The sequence below is a fragment of the Calypte anna genome, chromosome 14 (genome assembly GCF_003957555.1).
Source record: "Calypte anna isolate BGI_N300 chromosome 14, bCalAnn1_v1.p, whole genome shotgun sequence".
NCBI classification, from domain to species: Eukaryota; Metazoa; Chordata; class Aves; order Apodiformes; family Trochilidae; genus Calypte; species Calypte anna.
Window position 1 is genome coordinate 903,238 of NC_044260.1, and position 19,954 is coordinate 923,191.

Consider the following 19,954-nt stretch of genomic DNA (forward strand, 5'->3'; position numbering starts at 1 on the left):
TTTCCCCATCCCCGTGCCTGTTTCCACATCCCCTGCCTCAGTTTCCCCATCCCTGTACCTCAGTTTCCCCATCTCCGTGCGTCTACCCACCCCCGTATCTCAGTTTCCCCACCCCCATACTTCACTTTCCAATCCCCGTGCCTCAGTTTCCCCATCCCCGTGCCTCAGTTCCCCATCTCCGTGCATCTCCCCATCCCCTGCCTCAGTTTCCCCACCCCCGTTCCTCACTTTCCCACCCCCGTGCCTCACTTTCCCATCCCCGTGCCTCACTTCCCCCACCCCCGTGCCTCAGTTTCCCCGTGCCTCAGTTTCCCCGTTCCTCACTTTCCCACCCCCGTGCCTCAGTTTCCCCGTGCCTCAGTTTTCCCACCCCCGTTCCTCACTTTCCCATCCCCGTGCCTCAGTTTCCCCTCCACACCCCGTGCCTCAGTTTCCCCATTCCCGTGCCTCAGTTTCCCCGTTCCCGTTCCTCAGTTTCCCACCCCCGTGCCTCAGTTTCCCCACCCGGTGCCGCCTGTCCCGCTCCTCCCATCCGCTAGGGGGCGGTCGCTCCCGCCTCCTCTCTCCCTCAGGCACCTCAGGGGCCACCCGTAACCCCCTCACCCTCCACCCTCCGAGGCCCCCTCTCCGCTCTCCTCCCGCCCAATCAGGCGCCGCCTCTCTCCGCTCTCTCTGGTCCCTCTCAGCCAATCAGGGCTCAGGCGGGGCGGGGCGGGGCTGCCGGTAACCCGTTACGGCTCGCGGCAGGGGCGGGGCGGTGTCTCCGTCCGTAACGTAACGCGAGGGGGGCGGGGCCAGCGGGGCGCGTGCGCGGCGGGCGGCCCCGCGTCGGTGCGGGATGCGGGGCTGGTGACGTAGCGAGCCGCGGGAAGGGCCGCGAGACACCTACCCCCGGTCACCGCCGCTTCCCGGACCGGTACCACCCCCCACCACCCCTCCCCGTTCCCCCTCCCACCGACCTCATCCCTCACAGCCCTGACCCCCGTGATTCCCCTCTGACGTCCTCCCGCCATGGGCAGCGCCGCGGCGGCGGGAGCGGGCCGGGCACCGTGCCGTGACGGAGCCGCCGCCGCCGCCGGGCATGGGCCAGGCCCTGCCGCCGCGTGAGCACCGGTACCGACAGCATTGTCCGCGCCCGCCCCGGGCTCAGCCGTGAGTGGGACTAACGGTGGGAGGAGGGGGCGGGAGCCGTTGCGGGCGGGGAGGGTGGGTTCCTGCGTTCCCGCGGCGGAGGGCGTCCGGTACCGGGGTGTGGGGGGGAGTGGGTGTCGCGGTACGGGGTTGGAAGGGGGAGCAGTGTGGGGGGGGGAGGGTTCCGGTCCTCACCTCCGCGTTTCTCCGGTGCTTTTCCAGCAGGGCGGCCATGAACAGCAGCTGCTCGTCCCCCGCCCGCTGCCGCCCGCAGCACCGGGAGCGATAGAGGCGGGGGGGGGTGCGGACCCACCATGGCCGGCAGCGGCTACACCGACCTGCGGGAGAAGCTCAAGTCCATGATGCCCTACCGGGACGGCCACAAAGGTGGCGGCGGTGGTGGCGGTGGCCTCCCCCGGGACCTCCCCGAACCTCCCTACGATCGCAAGCGACGGCACCAGGACGACTCCGGTTCCGAAGCCAGCGACTACGAGGAGCAAAAAGAGGAGGAAGAAGCCCGGAAAGTGAAGAGCGGGATCCGCCAGCTGCGGCTCTTCAGCGCCGAGGAGTGCGCCAAGATCGAAGCTCGCATCGAGGAGGTGGTGTCCCGGGCGGAGAAAGGGCTCTACAAGGAGCACACGGTGGATCGGGCGCCCCTGAGGAATAAATACTTTTTTGGGGAGGGTTATACCTACGGATCGCAGCTGCAGAGACGAGGCCCCGGGCAGGAACGCCTCTACCCGCGAGGGGAAGTGGACGCCATCCCCGAGTGGGTTCACGACTTGGTGATCCGGAAGCTGGTGGAGCACCGGGTGATTCCCGAGGGATTTGTGAACAGTGCCGTCATCAACGACTACCAGCCGGGGGGCTGCATTGTCTCACACGTGGACCCCATCCATATCTTCGAGAGGCCCATCGTCTCCGTCTCTTTCTTCAGCGACTCGGCGCTCTGCTTCGGGTGTAAATTCCAGTTCAAACCCATCAGGGTCTCGGAGCCCGTTCTCTTCCTGCCCGTGAAGAGGGGAAGTGTCACGGTGCTCAGGTAACTCGCCGGCCTTGCCCAGGTCTCCCCGTTAACATTCCGAGGTCCCGTTGGGTAACGTTAATCACCAGGTGCGCGCCCCGACGGCGGCTTGGGCTTGATGCTGCCCCGCTGGTCAGCGTGCTGGGGTGGAAGGGGTGAAGGAAGGGTTTGTGGGGGTCCTGTCCCCACCGTGGATGGGGGGATAGGGGGTCAAGGTGGGAATGTGGCTGCTTGCAGGGCAGAGGTTTGCCGTGATTCCTGTAAACGGTTAAAATAACAGATTGAGGGACAAAATGGATCCTCTGTCCAAGAGGTCAGAGCAGCTGGTGGGGATGGGGCTCCTGGGTCTATTCTTAGCTCAGCTCCGACCTGACCTTAAGCACGGCAAGGAGATGTGGTCTTCCCAGCCTGTGAACTGGGAAACTGGGAACGCTAAACCCTCCCCTGCCTGACACCGGTGGGAACACCCGAGCACGGAGCCCCGGGGGACTGTCACTTGGAGGCGTGGCGGGTGACAGGCGTAAAGAAGGGACTTGGCGTGGGTCGGTGTGTGCAGGGGAAGAGCCGTGGAGGTGAAATGACCTGCCCAAGGTCATGCAGCTGGTCGGTGGTAAAGCTGGGATTGGCACTGGGAAATGCCTCCTTCCTAATCCCCACTGCTGGGTGGGCAGAACCGGCAGGTATGGGGTTATGGGGTCAGGTGTGGTGTAGGCACCAACCCACCCGTGTCCAGATTTTGGGGAGGGCACCTCGGAGCCCTGCACTGCCTGACTGAGCACCGGTCCCTCACGTCCCTGAAGGTCAGAGTGCTCCCTGCCAGGAGCCAGGATCACCCGGAGGCAGCCAGCAGTGCTCCCAGCTCCCAGTCATGTTTTGGGGGTTTTATTTATTTTTTTGGACTTGTGAAGGTCTGGGCAGGTTTTCCGGGCTCCCAGGACGTAACCCAATCCCCTGCTTTGGATGGTAAAGTGATCACCTCAGGGCTGGGGAGGGAATTTTTCTCTCCCCCCCCCACATACAGGCATCCTCACACCGTTGAGTGGTTCATCAATAATAAATGCTGAGATCTCGCGTAGCTTTTATCTGGGAAAAGCTGCGCAAACATTAACTAATCCTCACCCTACCCCCGGCGTTAGGTAACTTCTCTGGATTAACGAGGGATGAGGGAGGCTGCAGAGGGATGCAGAAACGGTGCTGAGGATGTTGAGTTGTTTCTGATGGGATGGCAGGGGCAGAGGTCAGTGATTTTGGGAGGTGGGACTGGGGGGACCCATCCTGACATGTGTCCTTTTACCGCAGAGCAAACTCTGTCCCTGAGGTGCCAGGCAGCTGCTCCCCTTCTTCTCTTAGACAGGAGGAGGGAAACTTCCTACCTTATTTGTTGGTGATCTGAACGAACCCTTGTGCTGCCTTTCTCTAGAGTTGTCATTTTGTGGCCAGAGGTCTGCTTTTCTGTGTTTTGGTTGGGTTTTTTTGTAAGGCCAGTGAGAGTATTTCCTCTCTGTGGAGCATGCTGGCAGAGCAGCTGATGCAGGGTCCAGCTGCAGTCTTGCAGTTGAGGCCCCTCAGAAACCTCTGGTGCCCTACATCTGAAGGCAGATGCAGGGTGTCACAGTGGAGGGTGGCAGGACAAGGGAGAGATGATGTTTTCATCTCCTAGGCTCTCACTTTTCTCCCCAAACTGCTGGGAAGAGGCAGCTGGCTCTGGGTGTTTGCCCAGCCTGTGTACTCACCTGTGTGCTGTAATCAAGTTGTTAACAATCATACAAATCAAACAAAGATATCTTTAGCTCTGACTAGAAGGGTTGGGTTTTGACTCACCCTCCATGGCATTACCTCCTCTGCCTTCCATCAAATACTAGATGTTATAAAGGAGGATTGTTTCAGTTTTGGTACAGCAGTTAACAGATACTTTGCACTCACTTCAGAGATTGTGCCTGAGCGATTGCTCTGTGGTGATATGATCCTGGCTGGATGCAAGTACCTCCACTTGTCCAGATCTTTCTCCCCTGGAACCTCAGCAGTTTGGGAACATCAGGGAGAGAGGTGCAGACCATCAGTAGGCCCTCAGGGGTGTGTTTTTGAAATCTAGCCCTTGGTCATGTTTAAGTCAATTCCTCAAGCTTGGCTTTTTCTCCTCCCAGTAAACAGTTGTTGAAGGCAGTTGCCCTGGAGATAGGGAAACGGTGCTGATGGAAACACAGCATGGTTGTCATCTCTGTGAGTCAAATATTGCTGGGTCAGTGGCTGCCACTGGGGTGTTGCCTTTTTGGGGCAGCCAGGGTAGGCACCTGCGTTTGGTTCCTGTGGGGAAGTTGTAGGATCTCAGGAAAGCTGTTGGAGCTCGTGCTTTGCCCCCAAATTGCTCTCAGCCAGATCACAGCCTGTCCCGTTCCTGCTCTCAGCTGCCCAGTCCAAATTGTCCTCCTGGCAGGGGGTTTGTGGAGGGGTTTTCCTCTGTATCTTTCCCTTGGTTTTATTTGCCTGCCGTGAAGTGGGCTGTGGTGTTTGTACACACTGAACCCTCCTCACAGACCTCAAATGACAGGTTGGTGTTTAAAAGGTGAAATGGAGATTCTCCTGGCTGGGCTGTGCACCTGTGCCAGTGGGACAGCAATTTGATAAACATCAGATGATAAAAGCAGCAGGGAGGAGGTGGAGGAATTTGCCTATTCACCTGGGGAACACATGCTTTGACAGATGGAAGTCAGGGAGGGGGAGCTCTGGGGGTGCAGAGCCGGGGTGAGTGGTTCCAGCCAGACCCCTGCCCAACAACTGCTGGTGATCTCTGCACCCAGCTGGGTTTTGTTCAGCTCCATGGTTGAGAACATTGCAGTTGCAGATAGCCAGAGGAAGGAGTGACCAAAGGTGACATTTCCCAAGCTCTGAGTATGCCATGCAGGGTTTCTTCCTGCAGCTGGTGAGTGCTCCAGCTCATCTCCCTGCTCTTTGTAACAGCAGTGGGAACATGGTGATGTTTGTCCCTCCTGTTGTTTCAAGCTGTACCTGATGGCAGCATAATCAGAGCTGGTTGAAATCTCAGGAGGATGAACCTCTTTTCTTCCGAGCTGGCAAAATCTCTCCTAAGCTACCTGGATTAGATGCTTTTTCCAGAAAAGTCCAGTCCCTCAGAACAGGCTGTTGGTGCAGAGGAAGTTCTGCCTGTGCTAGTGGTGATGAGGCAAATAGCTGTGTTCAATCTCTGCTCGAGCTGGTTGGTGTCACATCCGTGGTTTGCAGCTTCAGCTTTCCTGAGCCCCAAGTAAGTCCTCCAGCTGCTCAGCCCCTGTGATGAGCTGGTGTGTAAGGTCTGGGAGCCTCCAAACTGGACAGCCTCTGTCTGTCCTCAGCCCCAGAAATATTTCTCGATAGAGACTCTGTGGGACTTCAGGGCCTCATTTCTGGTCATGTGTGTTTAAAAAAAAAAAAAAATCTGCTTTCAGCTCCATATGATTCAGTTACACTGTGGCCTGGCAGTAACTCTGTTGGACTGAAAAAGATTCAAGGAGGAGTTGGGGGTACAAGATCCGGATGTGTGGATGGTATCTGCATCTCAATGTATTAATGTGGAAAACACTCTAGGCTGGAGACATCACACTCATGTGTCCTTGTGGGCAGCAATTTGGGGTTTTCCCTATCAAGTTGTCTCTTACCTCGTGTGTTGAGTTTGGTCTCTGGGCAAGAAATCTCTGAATAGACCATATGGGTGTTTCATTCCAGCATCTGTCCCTTCATCCATCATCAGGATCCAGCAAAGGCCAGGCAGAGGGTGAGAAGTTCATTCTGGCACGAAGCAAAGCAAATGTGACCCAACCAAATCTTGTTCTTCCGTTTTTGTTGCCTGGTTCCTCTGCAAACCCTTTGCTGGAGAGCCATGTAAAGATGCCATCACTGTATCTGATAGGGTTCAAGCTGGGTTCTCCCACACCAGCATGGCACTGGGACAGACTGGTTGGGTCCCCATGAGAGCCTCAGACAGGGCTACTGGGACTGTTGCTTTGGTGCTGCCCGTGTGTATCTGGGTCCACAAGCTCTGGCACCAGTCCGAAGGCGTTCTGGGAAACAGGTTGCAGGCTGGGGTCAGGCTGATGTCTCGTGGTGTCTGGAATGTCTTGAAAGGTCTGGAAGAGCCAGATCTCTTCCTGATGTTCAGAGTGTTACTGAAGATGAGCTGAGCTGAATGTTAACGTGGGTGATATTAATGGATTCGCTGGAGCTTGACGCAGAGATTCCTGGAACATGATAGAGCATCACCATAAGCCCTTCCACATAAGGTTATCTTCTGCTGTGCCCTGGAGGCTGTGTAGGGGGTGGACATCACCTCTGGTTTAACTGATCAGGTTTTAGGCTCTTAACTGTCTTCTCAAAGTGGTAAATCTGTCTCTGAGAGGTGTGTGTTCCTCAGTGAGTGGGTGGGTTATCTAACCAGATAAAGGAAACTCAGTCCCATCCCCAGAGAGGGCCTTGGGTGTGTGTGATTTGGTCTCTGCTTGGAGTGTCCTGAATAACCTGCCCCCCAGTGACCTCAGCAGTGCTCCTAGAGACAGGACAGCAGCAGCTTCATGGTGAAGCCTCGTGGAGACACTGAGCTGGCTGATTTCTGCCTCAGGTCAAGCTGGCACAGGGGTGTGGAAGCTTTGTGTGGCATGAGGAGCCTTCACCCAAGTCTCTTCAGAGCCCTTCTGTCCATGTCAGCCATTTCAGGAGGTTCTGAAGGTGTTTAACTTCTCTTTTCCCCATACTGGTCTCCAGAAGTGCTAAGAGGAGCTTTTAGGGTTTCCTCCTGCCTGCTGGAAGCATGGGGTGGCTGAACCTCATCACCATCTCATACAGTGAGAGACTAATTCTGAGAGCAGCTGGAGCCTGGTGCAGTGTCCCTCAGCCCAGGTCAATGTCTCTCTTGGTCAGCCCTGTGGCAGGGAGGTTTTATGAGCACAGCTTGGTTTGCAGGTCTGAATTTGAGGGTTACCCTGAGTGCATTGATGTGGGGTGACATTTGTTCCGTGGCTGAGGATGTGCCACAAGTGGGGTGGGTAGCAGGGAGGTCAGGGGTGCCCAAGTGGAAACATCTCAGCCATGAGAGATGGCTTTTCCTCAGGAACATCTGTGAGAGGATGTTTTGGAGCAATGTGCTGATATATTTTTTTCCCCATGTTTCTCTCTAATCTCTTGACAAACGAATTGGCTGAATTTACACTCCAGAAACTCATTTTCTGCATGTCTCATTTCACACAGTTGTGGCAGGTGGCACTTTCCTCTGGTGCATGATAAAAAATTGAGTAAAAAAAAAACAAACCCAAAAAAAGCCTTGCCTGTCCTCATTCTTTCCTGAAGTTTCTTTCTTCCTCTTAATTCAGATGTGCCAGGCCAGTAGTGTTTGGAGGAGGATTTCCTGGGGGAAGTTAGGAAGTCACTGACCAAACTGAGTTGTTGAGGCTGTCAGCTTCTTTCTGCTCCTGCCTGTTGTGTTTCTCACAGTGGCTTTTTGCTTTTGTTGTCAGTGGATATGCAGCTGATGAAATTACACACTGTATTCGACCACAGGACATCAAGGAGAGAAGAGCTGTCATCATCCTTCGAAAGTAAGTGTTGAAGCCCTCTGGACACTGTGATAAACTGGGATGTGGTGTTGGGACGTTTCCTAAAGTGTTTTTTAGGGAAAGGCTTTTAAAACTTCCTCGCTTGTTAATTTGCTGGCTTGATCTCACATCTTGATTAGATGTCACTCTGCTGCTCACTTGTGTCTTTCTGTGCCCGTGGCTTGGCTGGTGGGAGTAGATGGAACTCGTTACAGCAGAGTTAATCACTTGTTGGCTGGGTGCAGCACAACTTCAGTGTCATGTCTGGGTTTGTAAGCAGTGTCTGTGTCCAAACACCTGGCTTTCATCGCCTGCCTCACTCCAAACAGCTTGGATTTCACACTCTTGTTTTGGGCTGTGTATTCAGGTGTCTGATCATACGATACCCACATGCATGAGTTACCTGGACTGTCCTTTGAAGCTGCTGCTTGCAATGAGGAATCTCCTATAAAGCAGATACAGTGTTCTTGGTAGCATGGCTTTAATTTCCTGGGGAGAGGGAAGAAGGTGCTGGCTTTGAAGGGAAACGGACACGGTGAATTTAGTGATCAGGATACAGAGCTTGTCCTTGCAGTCAGGGTTGGGAAGCCAAGCTCTGTAAGCTGTATTGCACACTTCTGGTTTTAGAAGATAGGCTGGCCTGGTCAGCTGATGGCATTTCATCAGTTAGTGACTTCAGAATAGAAGATGGGAAAAATTAAACCAAACCAACCCAGTCCAAACTCTTCAGCACAAGTTGTTCTTTTTGTGTGTGTGTGTCCAGAAATGTCCTTTCACATCAGTTCCTGCCTCCAGGAGACCACAAAATGTGACTGCCGTGTGTTGACCTGTGCTGATTTTGCCTCAGAAGGCATTAGCAGTAACTCTGCTGTCAAGAAACGTTTTTGCAAGTGAAAACACCTGATTTGAGTGTACTGTAAACCCAGACAAACATGTGGGTATTGGTGGGAGGGCTGCAGTTGTGGCCCAGGCTGGCATAAGGCTAGCAGGCAAGAGGTCTAGATTCAGACTGGCTGAGCTTGGACAGCTAAGTTGGTTTGAAAACAAGTCTGGCAACAGTGTGAAGATGTGGCACACAGCCATTGGAGTGGAGTTGGACATCAGGTTAGAGACACCCTGGAAAGGCAGGAAGGAAAAACAGCAGCCCTGAGGCATTAGCCAGGGAAAATCAGCACAGACCCAAGGAGGCGGGATGAGATGTGGCAGGAGATAGAGGGGGATCAAAGAAAGAAAGATTGGAACCAACCCACCCAAAGGTTGGTTCTGGCTATGTGAGGTTTAGGGCAAGAGGGTTGTGATAAGAACTAAAAGGTTCTTGTTGGAGGTTACTGCAACCAATGAAAAGCAGAGTGCTGATGAGCACTGTTGGAAAGTGTCTGCAGATTCTGAAGCTGCTTTAGTTGGATTTTGGGATGGAGAAGCTGCCTGTCCCAGGCTGTGGAGCTGTTCCCTGGAAGACAGACTCTGCTCAATAAGTTGAAGCTGCCCAGACTGGTGCAGATGTGCAACATATGTGTTCAAACTGGCTCCCTTGCTGTTGCCAGCCTCTGTAAGCTGAGGCTGAGTTCTTATTTCAGTCTGGCTGCCCTCAAAGTGCAACTGGGCAAGCACCCGTGGCTGAGATGTACCCGGCTGGCCTAGTGCATCACCACTGAAGAGACAAAGCCTGTTGGTTCCTGGTTGAGCCCTATGGGCTGTGTTTCCTTTGCCATCCTTCTCTGGCACCACATTCTTCTGTATTCCCCTGATTTTAAGGAATTTTAAGCAGAAGTTTCTTTTTAGATCAGACGTGTCTCTTCCCAGTCATACTCAGACAGCCACGGGCTGACTTGACTGGCAGGCTGCAGGAAACCACAACAGGATTTTTTTATTTTTTTTTTCTCTTGAGCAAAAGTGGAAACCCCCCCTTGGTAATTATTTTTGTGTAATCTCTGTAGAGCTTAGCAACCCCGGCGACTCCGCCGGCAATCGCCCCTTTGCCAAAGGGTGCGCTCTGATTGCTGCCAAATAGAGCTTATTAATTGCTGCTTATCCCTTGTGACTATGGCCATCTCCTCCCCGAGCCCCACACGCACGCATGCACACACAGCCAGGCTGGGTGACCTTTGTCTGTGCCCTCATCCCCACGGCACGCGTTGCTGCAGCAAGCGCTGCTCCCGGATCACGCGATTTTAGTTTTTCCTCAGTCTGAAATGGTGCCCTTGTGCAGCAAGCAGGGAAACGGCTGCTCCTGTGGGCAGCCAGCTAGCACAAGAGGCTGGGGAGCAGCCAGCAGCCTCGTGAAAATCCCCTTCCTCATTTTCATGGTAAGAATCAGACCTCGAGACTCTTCCAGCGGGATCGGATCAGTCGGGTCGCACAGCAGCGTGCACGGTGCTGCAGCCAGGAGCTGGAATATTCGGCTCTGAAGGGGCTGCCAGAGCCTGCTGGGCCCCGGATGTCAGAGCCTGGATCTGCTTTCTCCACTGCTCCGAGTGTCTGGGTCTAGAGAGGGTTTTTACTGGCAGCAGCAGGAGAACAAAGCTGCTGGGTTTTGCAGGATGCTGGAGAGCAGCGTGGTTACCAAGTAGGTCATAAACACTTTGAGTGTTTCCTGCCTATTGGGGTGCAGGACTGTGGGGAGCCCACGAGGGTTGGAAGAGCTTTGAGCAAGAGGCTGGGTGGGGAATGATGCTCTCAGTTTCATGAGTTGCGGAAGGAAGTAAGGGATAGAAATGAGACCTGGTGAAGCAGGTCTTGAAAGTTGTTTTAGAGGCCTTACGCTGCCAGTCGGAAGCAGTTACATCAGGGAGTTACTCCATTTAGCTCAAACTTTGTTAGGTAATTTGCTCTCTTTTTCAGTACAGCTTCTTCTTCTACCTGCTCCTGCAGCTCATACCTGCACTGCTCTGTGGACAGCCAGGGTGGCTGGTGTTCCCTTGTCCTTGCAGTATTTTTGGTGGTTTGTTTGTTTTAATTGCAGGCCTGTAGTTGCTGTTGTATTTGAGAGGTATTCAAACCACCTCCCTTGTCCAGGACAGGAACTGCAATGCCTTTGGTGTTCTAGCTGGACTGGTTCCAGCCCTGGAGTTGAGAACAACCCAGGATGACAGCTTTGTGGACTAGTGCAGGCTCCAGCCTGGCAGCTGCCTACGGAAGTGTTCTTGCTTCTGGCATCCTGGGCAGACTTGGGCTGCCGTGCCCCCAGCTTTGTGTGGCAGCACCCTGGTTAACTGAGGAGGCTCTCTCTGGTTGCAGGGAGGAAGCTTGGCAACTGGATAGGCTACCTAAAGGGAGTTTAGGTTGGGATTCTCCTGTGGAAACCTCCTCCAGGAGCCACAGTTCAGCACTAGAGAGCAGTAGTGATTCTCCCCTTTATCTCACACAGACCCCTTCCATATTCACACCTAATCCAGAGGAGAGAGGCTGCAGGAGCAACATCAGGGTGCCTTTCCTTCTGGGAAGTGGCTTGGATCCTCTGAAATTTGCAGCATCAGAAAACCTCTTTTTAGTGTGTTTTACCCATTCTTAGACTTCAGTCTATGTTTTGCAGTAGGCTTTAGCAGTGCTTATAAGTTGAGACTGGTAACTGTGCAGTGTTTGGAGACAGTGATAGCACTGTGATAAGACCCTCTTAAGTTTTCATTCCTCCTCCCTTTCTCCATGTGTGCATGGTACTGTCGTGCCTGGGCCAGCATCAGTTCTGCTCTGGGATGAGCTGTGCTTGCTCTCTGGTGTAGCTTGAGCCTGTTTCTATCCCACAGCCAAGGCAGCTCCTGCTCTGCTGGAAGGGATGCGGCACAGCTTGTGTTTGCTAGAACTTCCCCTGACTTGTGCTTCAACTCCTGCAGCCTCTTTGTCAAGCTGAGAAATGCTTGACCCCACAAGATCTGGAGGCAGTTGGGAGTTTCCAGATAGAAGCAATTATTAGTGTTGGTGGTGATGAATTTCACAGGGCATCTCCCAGGTGGTTTAACTGGAGCTGCGAGTTACTGGCGAATCACTTTGGTGATTTCACAGGGGCTCTGACACCTCCACTCAGGTCTAGCAGTGAGCCCATCACCACTGCCTCACGACTACACGTGTCCTGAGCCTTTCTTGTCCTTCTAAGGCAACAAAAGTTAAATCTAAAGCTCTGAGTAACAGAAACCTGCAGCTTGTTCTCTTTTTGAGCATCATATTCCTGACCCTCTTCCTGAGCTGTGTGGCTGGGACGGAGCTCTCTGCTTCAGCACATCTAGGGCAAACGTCTGCTGCGGTTCCATAGAAACTCCTTGCAAATTCTTTTCTCTTTAAATATTTGCAGAACAAGAATAGATGCACCTCGATTGGAAACAAAATCCCTGAGTAGCTCTGTGTTGCCACCAGGTTATAACTCTGACCGTCTCTCGGGAAACAACCGGGACCAGATCCTGAAACCAAAGCGGTCCCATCGCAAAGCAGATCCTGATGCTGCTCACAGGTAGGATCCTCTCTCCTTAGAGCAATCTTTTGGGTGGTGTCCCTAGGTCAGTGCATGTCTGAGGTTCCTGGCCTCTGACAACAGACTGCACAACACAAAAAAAGATCTTAATTTGCACCTCCCAGGTGCTGTTTGTGATGTACAGATCTGTTTTATCAGAGCAAGGTTCTTTCTGTGCTCTTCCTAATCTTGCAGAGGCTGAGCTCTGGCTGTAAGCAGCTTACATTGTTTATCCTGCGAGTGGCATAATGAAGAAGCAATAGATTTGGCTGGCTCTTGATAATGCAGTCATTCAGAACAATAGTTTCCCTGCAGCTAATTATTTTTGACCTGTATTGCCAAGCAACCTGTGCAGCTGCATTAAACTATATTATGAAAGCAATCTTGTGAGAGAATGTGAGGTTTTGCTATCTGGGAAAGGTGAAGGCCGCCTTAGGAATCTTCTCAGACCTGTTTTGGTTCCAGAGCTGCATGTGTATGTTTTTTTTGTGTGTGTAACCAGACAGTGTGAATGCGTAAAGCCTGACCTTCAGAGGACCTCCTTGCTGAGGTTTCAGACAGCTCCAGCTCTGCAGCAAGGCTTCCCTTAAACACCACCTTGCTCTGTGTGAACATACTGATAGCTGAGAGCAATCACCAGCCTGCCAGCTGTCCTGCAGTATCTCTGTATTCTCCAGTTCCAAAGCTTCCCCAGGATGGAGGTGGCATTCTCTGCCCATTGTGTGAAAACCAGAAGTTGGCTTTGTCCCGGGGCTTGGCTGCTGTGCAGTCCCAGCCCGTGTTCCAACCTGTCCTGGAGGGAGGAGGGTGAGGATGGATTGTTTGTGAGCTGTATTCATTCACCTGGACTCTTGACTGTCTGGGAAGATAGATCAAGAAGAGAAGTGGCCTGCAAATGAATGGTTACCCCTGTGCACGCTGCGGCCGGGGTGTGATTAGGGGAGTGATCATGCAGGACAAACCCACAGAGCCCTGAGAGCTGCTTTTTGGCTTGATGTGACCTGATGGGGGTGTGAGAGAGGGCTGCATAGATTCCCACAGCAGATGGGTATCAAAAACATGTTTTTCTCTTCCTTTGGCCTCAAAGACTCCTGTATAACATAGATAAATAGCATGGGTTCCAGATAGTGGTGTCTCTTAGAGGAACTGGGCAGTTGTCACCCAGAATAAAATAAATTGTTTGTGCAGCCCACCAGCCCAGCCCTGCTCTGAAGTGATGGCAGGTGAGAGCAGAGGCAGCTTGGCAGAAGTAACAATTGCACTGTGCTAATAATGTGTGAGAGAACTAGCAAGAGGATAAAGGGGGTTGGGAGCTGTGGTTTGATCCTGCACCACAAGCATCTAAAAAAGGAGCTGTGAGTTCTGCTGTAAGAGACACAGAAAGAGAGAGCCCTTTGCCTGAGGGAGATTTCTTGGTACCAGAAGGTGCACTTAAAAAGAGGTGACTGGACTGTTTGGAAGTGTTCCTGGTCAAGGTGAAGAACACAACTTGTCTTAGGAAGGGGAAGGAATTGCACTATGGACAGCAAAGTTCTCAGCCTCCCCATGGGATGTGCAGCTTGGTGACCTGTTCCTGCTCTGCCAAGTGCCCAGAACTGGGGAAACAGTATGGAAATGGTCAGTCATAGGGCACTAATCATGCAATTCTGCAGTGTCCACACAAGGAATGCTTGAATCCTGCTGTGGTTGTGCTCTCATTCCTTCTTTTTCTCTCTGTAGGCCACGGATTCTAGAAATGGATAAAGAGGAGAACAGGCGCTCAGTCCTCTTACCAAAACATAGGAGAAGGAGCAACTTCAGCTCTGAGAACTATTGGCGAAGGTCTTACGAGTACACAGAGGACTGTGATGAGGAAGAGGAGGATGGCAGCCCAGCCAGGAAAGTTAAAATGCGGCGACACTGAGGATTGTCACTTTCCAGGCTTGTGGAGCTGATGAGATTGGTCTCCAGTCTGTGAAAACTTTCTCCTCCCTCTGGCTATCTTCCATCTAGCTTCAGTTTTGGTTTTTCCTTTCAGGCTGAAGAGTAAACAGGAAGGATCTAGCGATTTGTTTTCATGAATGGAGGAATGCTGAGACATATGTAAGGATGGAACATGTCCAGTGCACATGGTGTCCTAAGTCATGGGTCAAACGGGCATCTTTCCCTTAGGAAGCAGATAAAGTTATGCCAGGCTGTCTGTTGGGATTTCTTTTGAAAACACCAAAAAGTTTTACTGTTCATTGCGCAAGAGTCGAGAATTATATTTTTTGTTTTGGTTCTTTTTTTGCTTTAACTTTCTTCCTTTCCAAATGTTCTAAATATGATGTTTGACCCCAGGAGCTGAAACTCTCCGTGGTGGCCTTGTATTCCTTGCTTCACCAAAGGGCTCCTTGGTCTGCTCTTACCTAGTTGTTGTTGGGTTTGTTTTCAGGGTGCCCTCCAGTAACTGGAAGTTTGAAGCTTTGCAGACCCCTTTTACTGCGTTTGATTTCAAAGAGTTTAGGACATTTTTTTGTTGCACTTTAGTACCAGTTTTAAATGCCATAGGTTTCCTTTCCAGTCCCTTTTCCCAAGCCAGTGTGGGCTCACAGCCCTGCGTCCCTGTGCTGTCCTCTCCGAGAAGAATGTATTGAGCTCTGGTTTCTCAGTGCTGGTCTGAGCAGGGGTTTTGGTTGAGGAGGAAGGAAACGTGGCTGGCTTTGCTGAGGCTGGCCCAGCATTGAGCCGAGGTCCATATTGGAGCCCCGGAGCTTCCAAGTGAGTGACCACATTGAGGATGTGCTGCTTCCCAGAGCTGGAGATAGCAAAGAGGAGTAGGATAGACACTGTGCTTGCCTTGGGAACCCCTGAGAAGAGCTGTTCCCCACTGCCTGGGGGACTGGCTTTCAGCCCTTTGCCTCTTTTTGGTGGAGAGAGTTGAGATGGTGTAGCATGACATCCCAAGGGACCAGCCTTGGGGGAGCAGGGCAGTCTGTCCCCTCCGAGGCTGGCTCTGGGAGCGAGGATGCTGCAAGGGTCTGGTTTGGCCCCAGTTCAGTGCATTCAAGAGTTGCCCGCCTCTTCCTGGCTTAGTCCTGCCTGGATTCCTGGGGTAGGGAGTTCTCTGGTTGCTACAGAAAATGCGAAGAGGAATTGAGCATTTGTCCCCGTGGAGTTAGTGTTGGAAAATCTGCTGCCTTCCTCCTCTTCTCACACCCGGTTTGCGTTAGCTCAGACCAAAGCCTCAGCATTTGGTAAAGTTTGGGGCCCAACACCATATTTAGAACCCTACTTTTGAGAAACTTCATCCAGTTGATCCTTTGAACCCAGGCGTTGGCAGTTGTAAGGAGTAGTCTTTATTTTTAAATTTTTACTGCTTTACCCTCCCTCAGATTGTAGTTTTCCTTAGTGTCGTGTCCCCCACACACTTCATGGTCTGCACGCTTGGCAATAAAAAGATGTAATATATTTTGAAACCAGTTTGCTGCTGTCTTGAGGGGCTCCCAGTTCAAAAAGCAGAACAACACCCAGGCATTGTTCCTGAGAGCACTGTTCCCTGGCAATTGAGCATGTTTGCTGACTTCTGAGTCTCTGTGTCCTTTTCCTTGCCCGATGACTTCTGCAGCTCCTGCCTCTTGCTCTGTGTTGGGGCAACTGCTCACTCTGGATCTTGTGGTCACATTAGTACAACAGAGATTACCACCACCTACAGCACTGCTGGTCCACAGGGGGCTCAAATTTGGTCTCAGTGCCTGTCTCTAATTCTCTTTTTCTGGTTGCTTTCCTGGTGGGAGCCCCCTTGGCTCTGTATGGAGGTACAGGCTCATCCTCACAGCCAGCCTTCAAAGGAACCTGTCTTGTTTGCCCACAGATCACAGTTCATGCTTCTGCTGCTTTTGAAACGTTAAAAAAACAGTAAAAAATCAGACCATGCTTAGTGTTTGAATCAGTGTTCCTCACCCTCCTTGCTTTCTGCAGAGAATCCAGGCCAGCTTTTGGCTGCAGACCCCTTGTTTTGGAAAACTTGGTATTCCCCTGATGGCAAAACTGCATGCTGGGAGCAGCATCCCTTCTCTCCCTTATGGCTGGTGCAAACATTTCTGGCAAGCTAGAGACCTGCTAGCAGGATGCCCCTAGCAATGGCTGGTTTTAATTGTCTCTCTGAATTCATTGTGGATGTGCCCACACCCTCCTTGCTGTCAGGCTCCTCTTCTGGCTGTGGCAGTGGTCACTGCTGGAGGTCTCAGCTCTGTGCAGCCTGCTCTCCTCCTTTCCCACCACCCTACCAGTTCCCAGTTTTACTCCTACCTCTGCAATATGGATACTGTTCCCTGGTGTCTCAACTCAAAAAGGAGCAGGAGGCAATCTGCTTTTCTGGGACCGTTTCCCAGAGCAGTGCTCCTGTGGGACCAGGTGTTGGCTTTATCACCACTGAAGGCTGAATGAGACATCCTGAGGTCTTACCTCCAGCCAGGTATCACCCATCGTCTCATCCTGGTCCTAGTGCAATCCTTCCTCTCCTGGTGTTCCTAAATGTCATGATCAGGAGCTCTCCCCTCTTTCCTTCCTTCCTTCCTCCCTTCCCCGAATCTCTTCAGTGGGTCTGAGCTGGCAGCCATGGCTGGAGGGACAGGAGGAGCTCCTCATTGGAGCCACTCTCCAGTTGCCATCTGTTCTCTTGGTTTCCAACCTGAGAGGCTGGGGCTTGACACCTTGGAGAGAGCAAGAGTGGGATGTAACTGGTCTGACCCGTAGCATCTTCTTGGGCAAGGAATCCCCAGTGTGTAGGCAGGCCATCTTCCCCACTTGTACAGGCATTTTCTATAGACACTGATGTATATGTGTAGATAACATGGTTTTTTAACTCTTTTGCACTGAACAACATTGGAGTGAAACCTTGATTTGAAACCAGAAGACACATTTTCACGTAGATCCAGGTGTCTAGACCCTTTTCTCTTAACCTGTCTGGTCAAATTGTGGCTCAGAAACACTGGTGATGCCCATACCTGTTCTCTGTTGCTGGCTGTGTTGAGTTGCCTGTAGACTTCAGGTCAGGTCAGTGTCATGGATCTGCTCTGGAGGATGGAGGGTGATGAGCTCCACTTTGGAGGCAGAACTTCTCCCATCCTCCTCTGCAGAATGGGCTCATGCATAGACCTGACCCTGTTGGTGTTGTCATGTTTGTCTGGTCTGGTTGTGTGGTCTGACCTCCATCCACCCACAGTGTGTCCTTCATGTAACCTGCTCAGCCCAAAACTGGGAATAAGGCTGCATCCAGTGTGATGATCCCACACACCTACAGCCCAGACCATGAGAAATGTCTTTCCTAAGGAAGGGGGAGGAACGTGGGGTTTATCCCTGCATTTCCAGAAGCAGCAGGAGGAATTGGGGTTTGTTACTCTTACCTGTATCTCCAGAAGCCTCAGCAGTAGGACTAAAGCTCTTGCATCAGTTGTGTGGGCTCGGTACATCTGTAGGAAGAGAGCAAGGGGCTGTTTGCTGGGGTGGGGGTGAGCTGGCCTTGGGAAGGGCTGACAGCTCCCCTCATTCTCATCCAGCTGTTAGTCAGAGCAGAGCTGTGACTCCCAGGTTCTGCAATCCCCATCCTGAGCTCTGGCTCATCCCAGAGGTCCCCAAGGGGATCACCGGGGTGTGGGGCTGCCACAGGGACAAATCCTGCTGGGGTGAGAGCTCAGCCCTCCAGGTTTTGGCATTGTCAGCACCTGGAGCTCGCTGCTCCCCCAGCCCTGTGGGTCAGAACAGCTGCCATGCTTTGAGGAGGGTGCAGGGAAGCTGAGATCCAGAACCTTCCAGTGGCAAACAGGCTTTTATCTGCCAAAAGTGTTCCCTTTCCTGGTTGGAAGGAGAAATGGTCAGCTGAGAAGCACATCTCTGCTCCTTCCCATGCCCCTGCCCATACAAGTTCTGGCTGACTTTAATTTTAGTTTTTTTTTTTTAAGAAAGATTCTAATTTTTTGTTTTGTTATGAATAAAAAAATAAAATAATAATAATAATTAAAAAAAATGAAAGTGGCAATATTTTTTTCTGTAAGCTTTTCCTAGGAAAAAGCGTGGTTTGTAACAAAGTTGTACAGTTCTGAAGTTTGAGATACGAGAAGTACTGTGTGAAACGCTGTAAATGGGGCAGAGATTATTTTATGTACAGTCTGACACGGGGGGAATCTTTTAATTCTGGTTGATTCTTAGGAAGAATTTGGTTCTTCACTGTCAGGGTTTAGAATTTCATGGTTTCATTATTATTATTTTTTTTTTCCTTGTATAGATTGCTGCATTAATTGAATAAAAGCAGAAAGCATCACTCTGCCTGGCTGTGTGGTGGTGCTGGTGGTTGGGATTTGTACCTTGCTTCCCCGCCAGCAGAAACGAGGTTGTGGTGAACCACTTCTAAATAAAGGGAGTCTCCAGCTCCTCTGGGATGGGGCAGCCAAACCTGGTGGTTGTCCCTCCTGTGCTGTCCTAGAAAGCAGGGATGGGAATCGTTCTCCTCCTCTTCCTCCTTTCCATCCCTGAGGAGCAAACGTGGGCTCTTTCCTTTCAGGCTCCCAGGCTTGCTGGTGCCTGGTCCCCAGATGTCCCCAGCACTTTGTCCACCCTGCCCTGATGGGGACAAACTTGTTAGTGGGGTCTGTAGCAACAGCACAAGGGGTTTTAAACTCACAGAGGAGATTTAGACTAGATAGAAGAAAGAATTTTATTTTATTATTTTTACAATGAGGGTGGTGGAACACTGCCCCAGGTTGGAGGTGTCCTGTGCCTGGAAATATTAAAGGCCAGGTTGGTTGGGGCTCTGAGCAACCTGATCTACTTGAAGATGTCCCTGCTTACGGTAGAGGGGTTGGATTAGGTGACCTTTAAAGGTCTCTTCCAACCCAAACTCTCTGTGACAGGAGGGAGATGGTGGTTGGCAGGCATCGTGCTGGATGGGGTTTGTTCTTGTGTGGTGCTCTTCCTCCACCCCAACCTCAGATGTTGTCCTCTCCAGAGGGGTTGGATTAGATGGCCCTTAAAGGTCTCCTCCAACCCAAATTATCTGTGACAAGAGGAAGATGGTGGCTGGCAGCATCCTGCTGGATGGGCTCTGCTCTCCCTGCGTGATGCCCTTCCTCCTCTTCCTCCACCACAACCTCAGATGATGTCCTCTCCATCACCCTTGTGCCCATCCATCCAAGACTAGGATCAAGTCCAAGACTAGGCATCAAGGCTACATCCCCCTGTCCCTCTCGGGCCGTTTTCCGCCCCAAATCTGCGTCACCCCGGTGGCACATCTCCCCGGGGCTGGGGTTAGTCAGCAGGGAGGAGAGGCCCTGCCCTACTGGGGTGACTCACCCCAAACTGGGGCCGAGGCACGGCTGTGACAGGGCCCAGATATTTTATGGCAAAAGCCAGCAGGGTGCTGAGCAGGGCCCCGACTGGGGCTCAGCACCCTGCGGGCAAAGCTCCCGATGGCGTTGGTGCCACCATGACATCCTGTCACCCCATGGCTGTGAGGCTCCCCACACCAGGACACCCCATGATTCAGCTGGATACATGACCAGGATGAGCAGCCTGGAGGTGCCCCCGTTGTCCCTGAAAAAAAAACAAACCCCAGAAAAACCCCGAACCAAACCGAAAAACAGAGAATATAAATAAATAAAGGGCCCCCAGAGGGCGCCTGAGGTGAGGAACTACAAATCCCATCATGCCCCTGGGGCGGCGCAGGCGCAGGGCGGGTAGGCGGGTTCGCGCCGCGCGGTGCCGCGCAGTCGTGCGCTGATTGGTTGGCAGGGTTGTCCGTCAAGGTTTCGCCCCGCCCCCCCG

The 19,954-nt window shown here is 52.3% G+C and overlaps 1 protein-coding gene across 2 annotated transcripts; it reads left to right on the plus strand.

Annotated features, from left to right (window-relative positions):
- The first annotated feature begins 820 nt into the window (after positions 1-820).
- ALKBH5 (alkB homolog 5, RNA demethylase) lies at positions 821-18,455 on the plus strand. Of its 2 annotated transcripts, none has more exons than XM_030459960.1 (5): positions 821-1,152; positions 1,354-2,173; positions 7,657-7,737; positions 12,020-12,175; positions 13,895-18,455. In XM_030459960.1, exons 2-5 carry the CDS (start codon positions 1,446-1,448, stop codon positions 14,076-14,078), a joined length of 1,149 nt encoding a protein of 382 aa, XP_030315820.1. In that variant the 5' UTR covers positions 821-1,152; positions 1,354-1,445; the 3' UTR covers positions 14,079-18,455. The 2 variants fall into 2 exon arrangements, with proteins under 2 accessions (XP_030315820.1, XP_030315821.1); XM_030459961.1 differs by having other exon boundaries at positions 1,357-2,173.
- The last annotated feature ends 1,499 nt before the right edge of the window (positions 18,456-19,954 follow it).

Coding starts and splice junctions, on each gene's coding strand:
- ALKBH5 (XM_030459960.1), top strand. CDS start 1,446: ATGGCCGGCAGCGGCTACACCGACCTGCGGGAGAAGCTCAAGTCCATG. Junction 2,174..7,656: donor GGAAGTGTCACGGTGCTCAG/GTAACTCGCCGG, acceptor TTTTGTTGTCAG/TGGATATGCAGCTGATGAAA. Junction 7,738..12,019: donor GCTGTCATCATCCTTCGAAA/GTAAGTGTTGAA, acceptor AAATATTTGCAG/AACAAGAATAGATGCACCTC.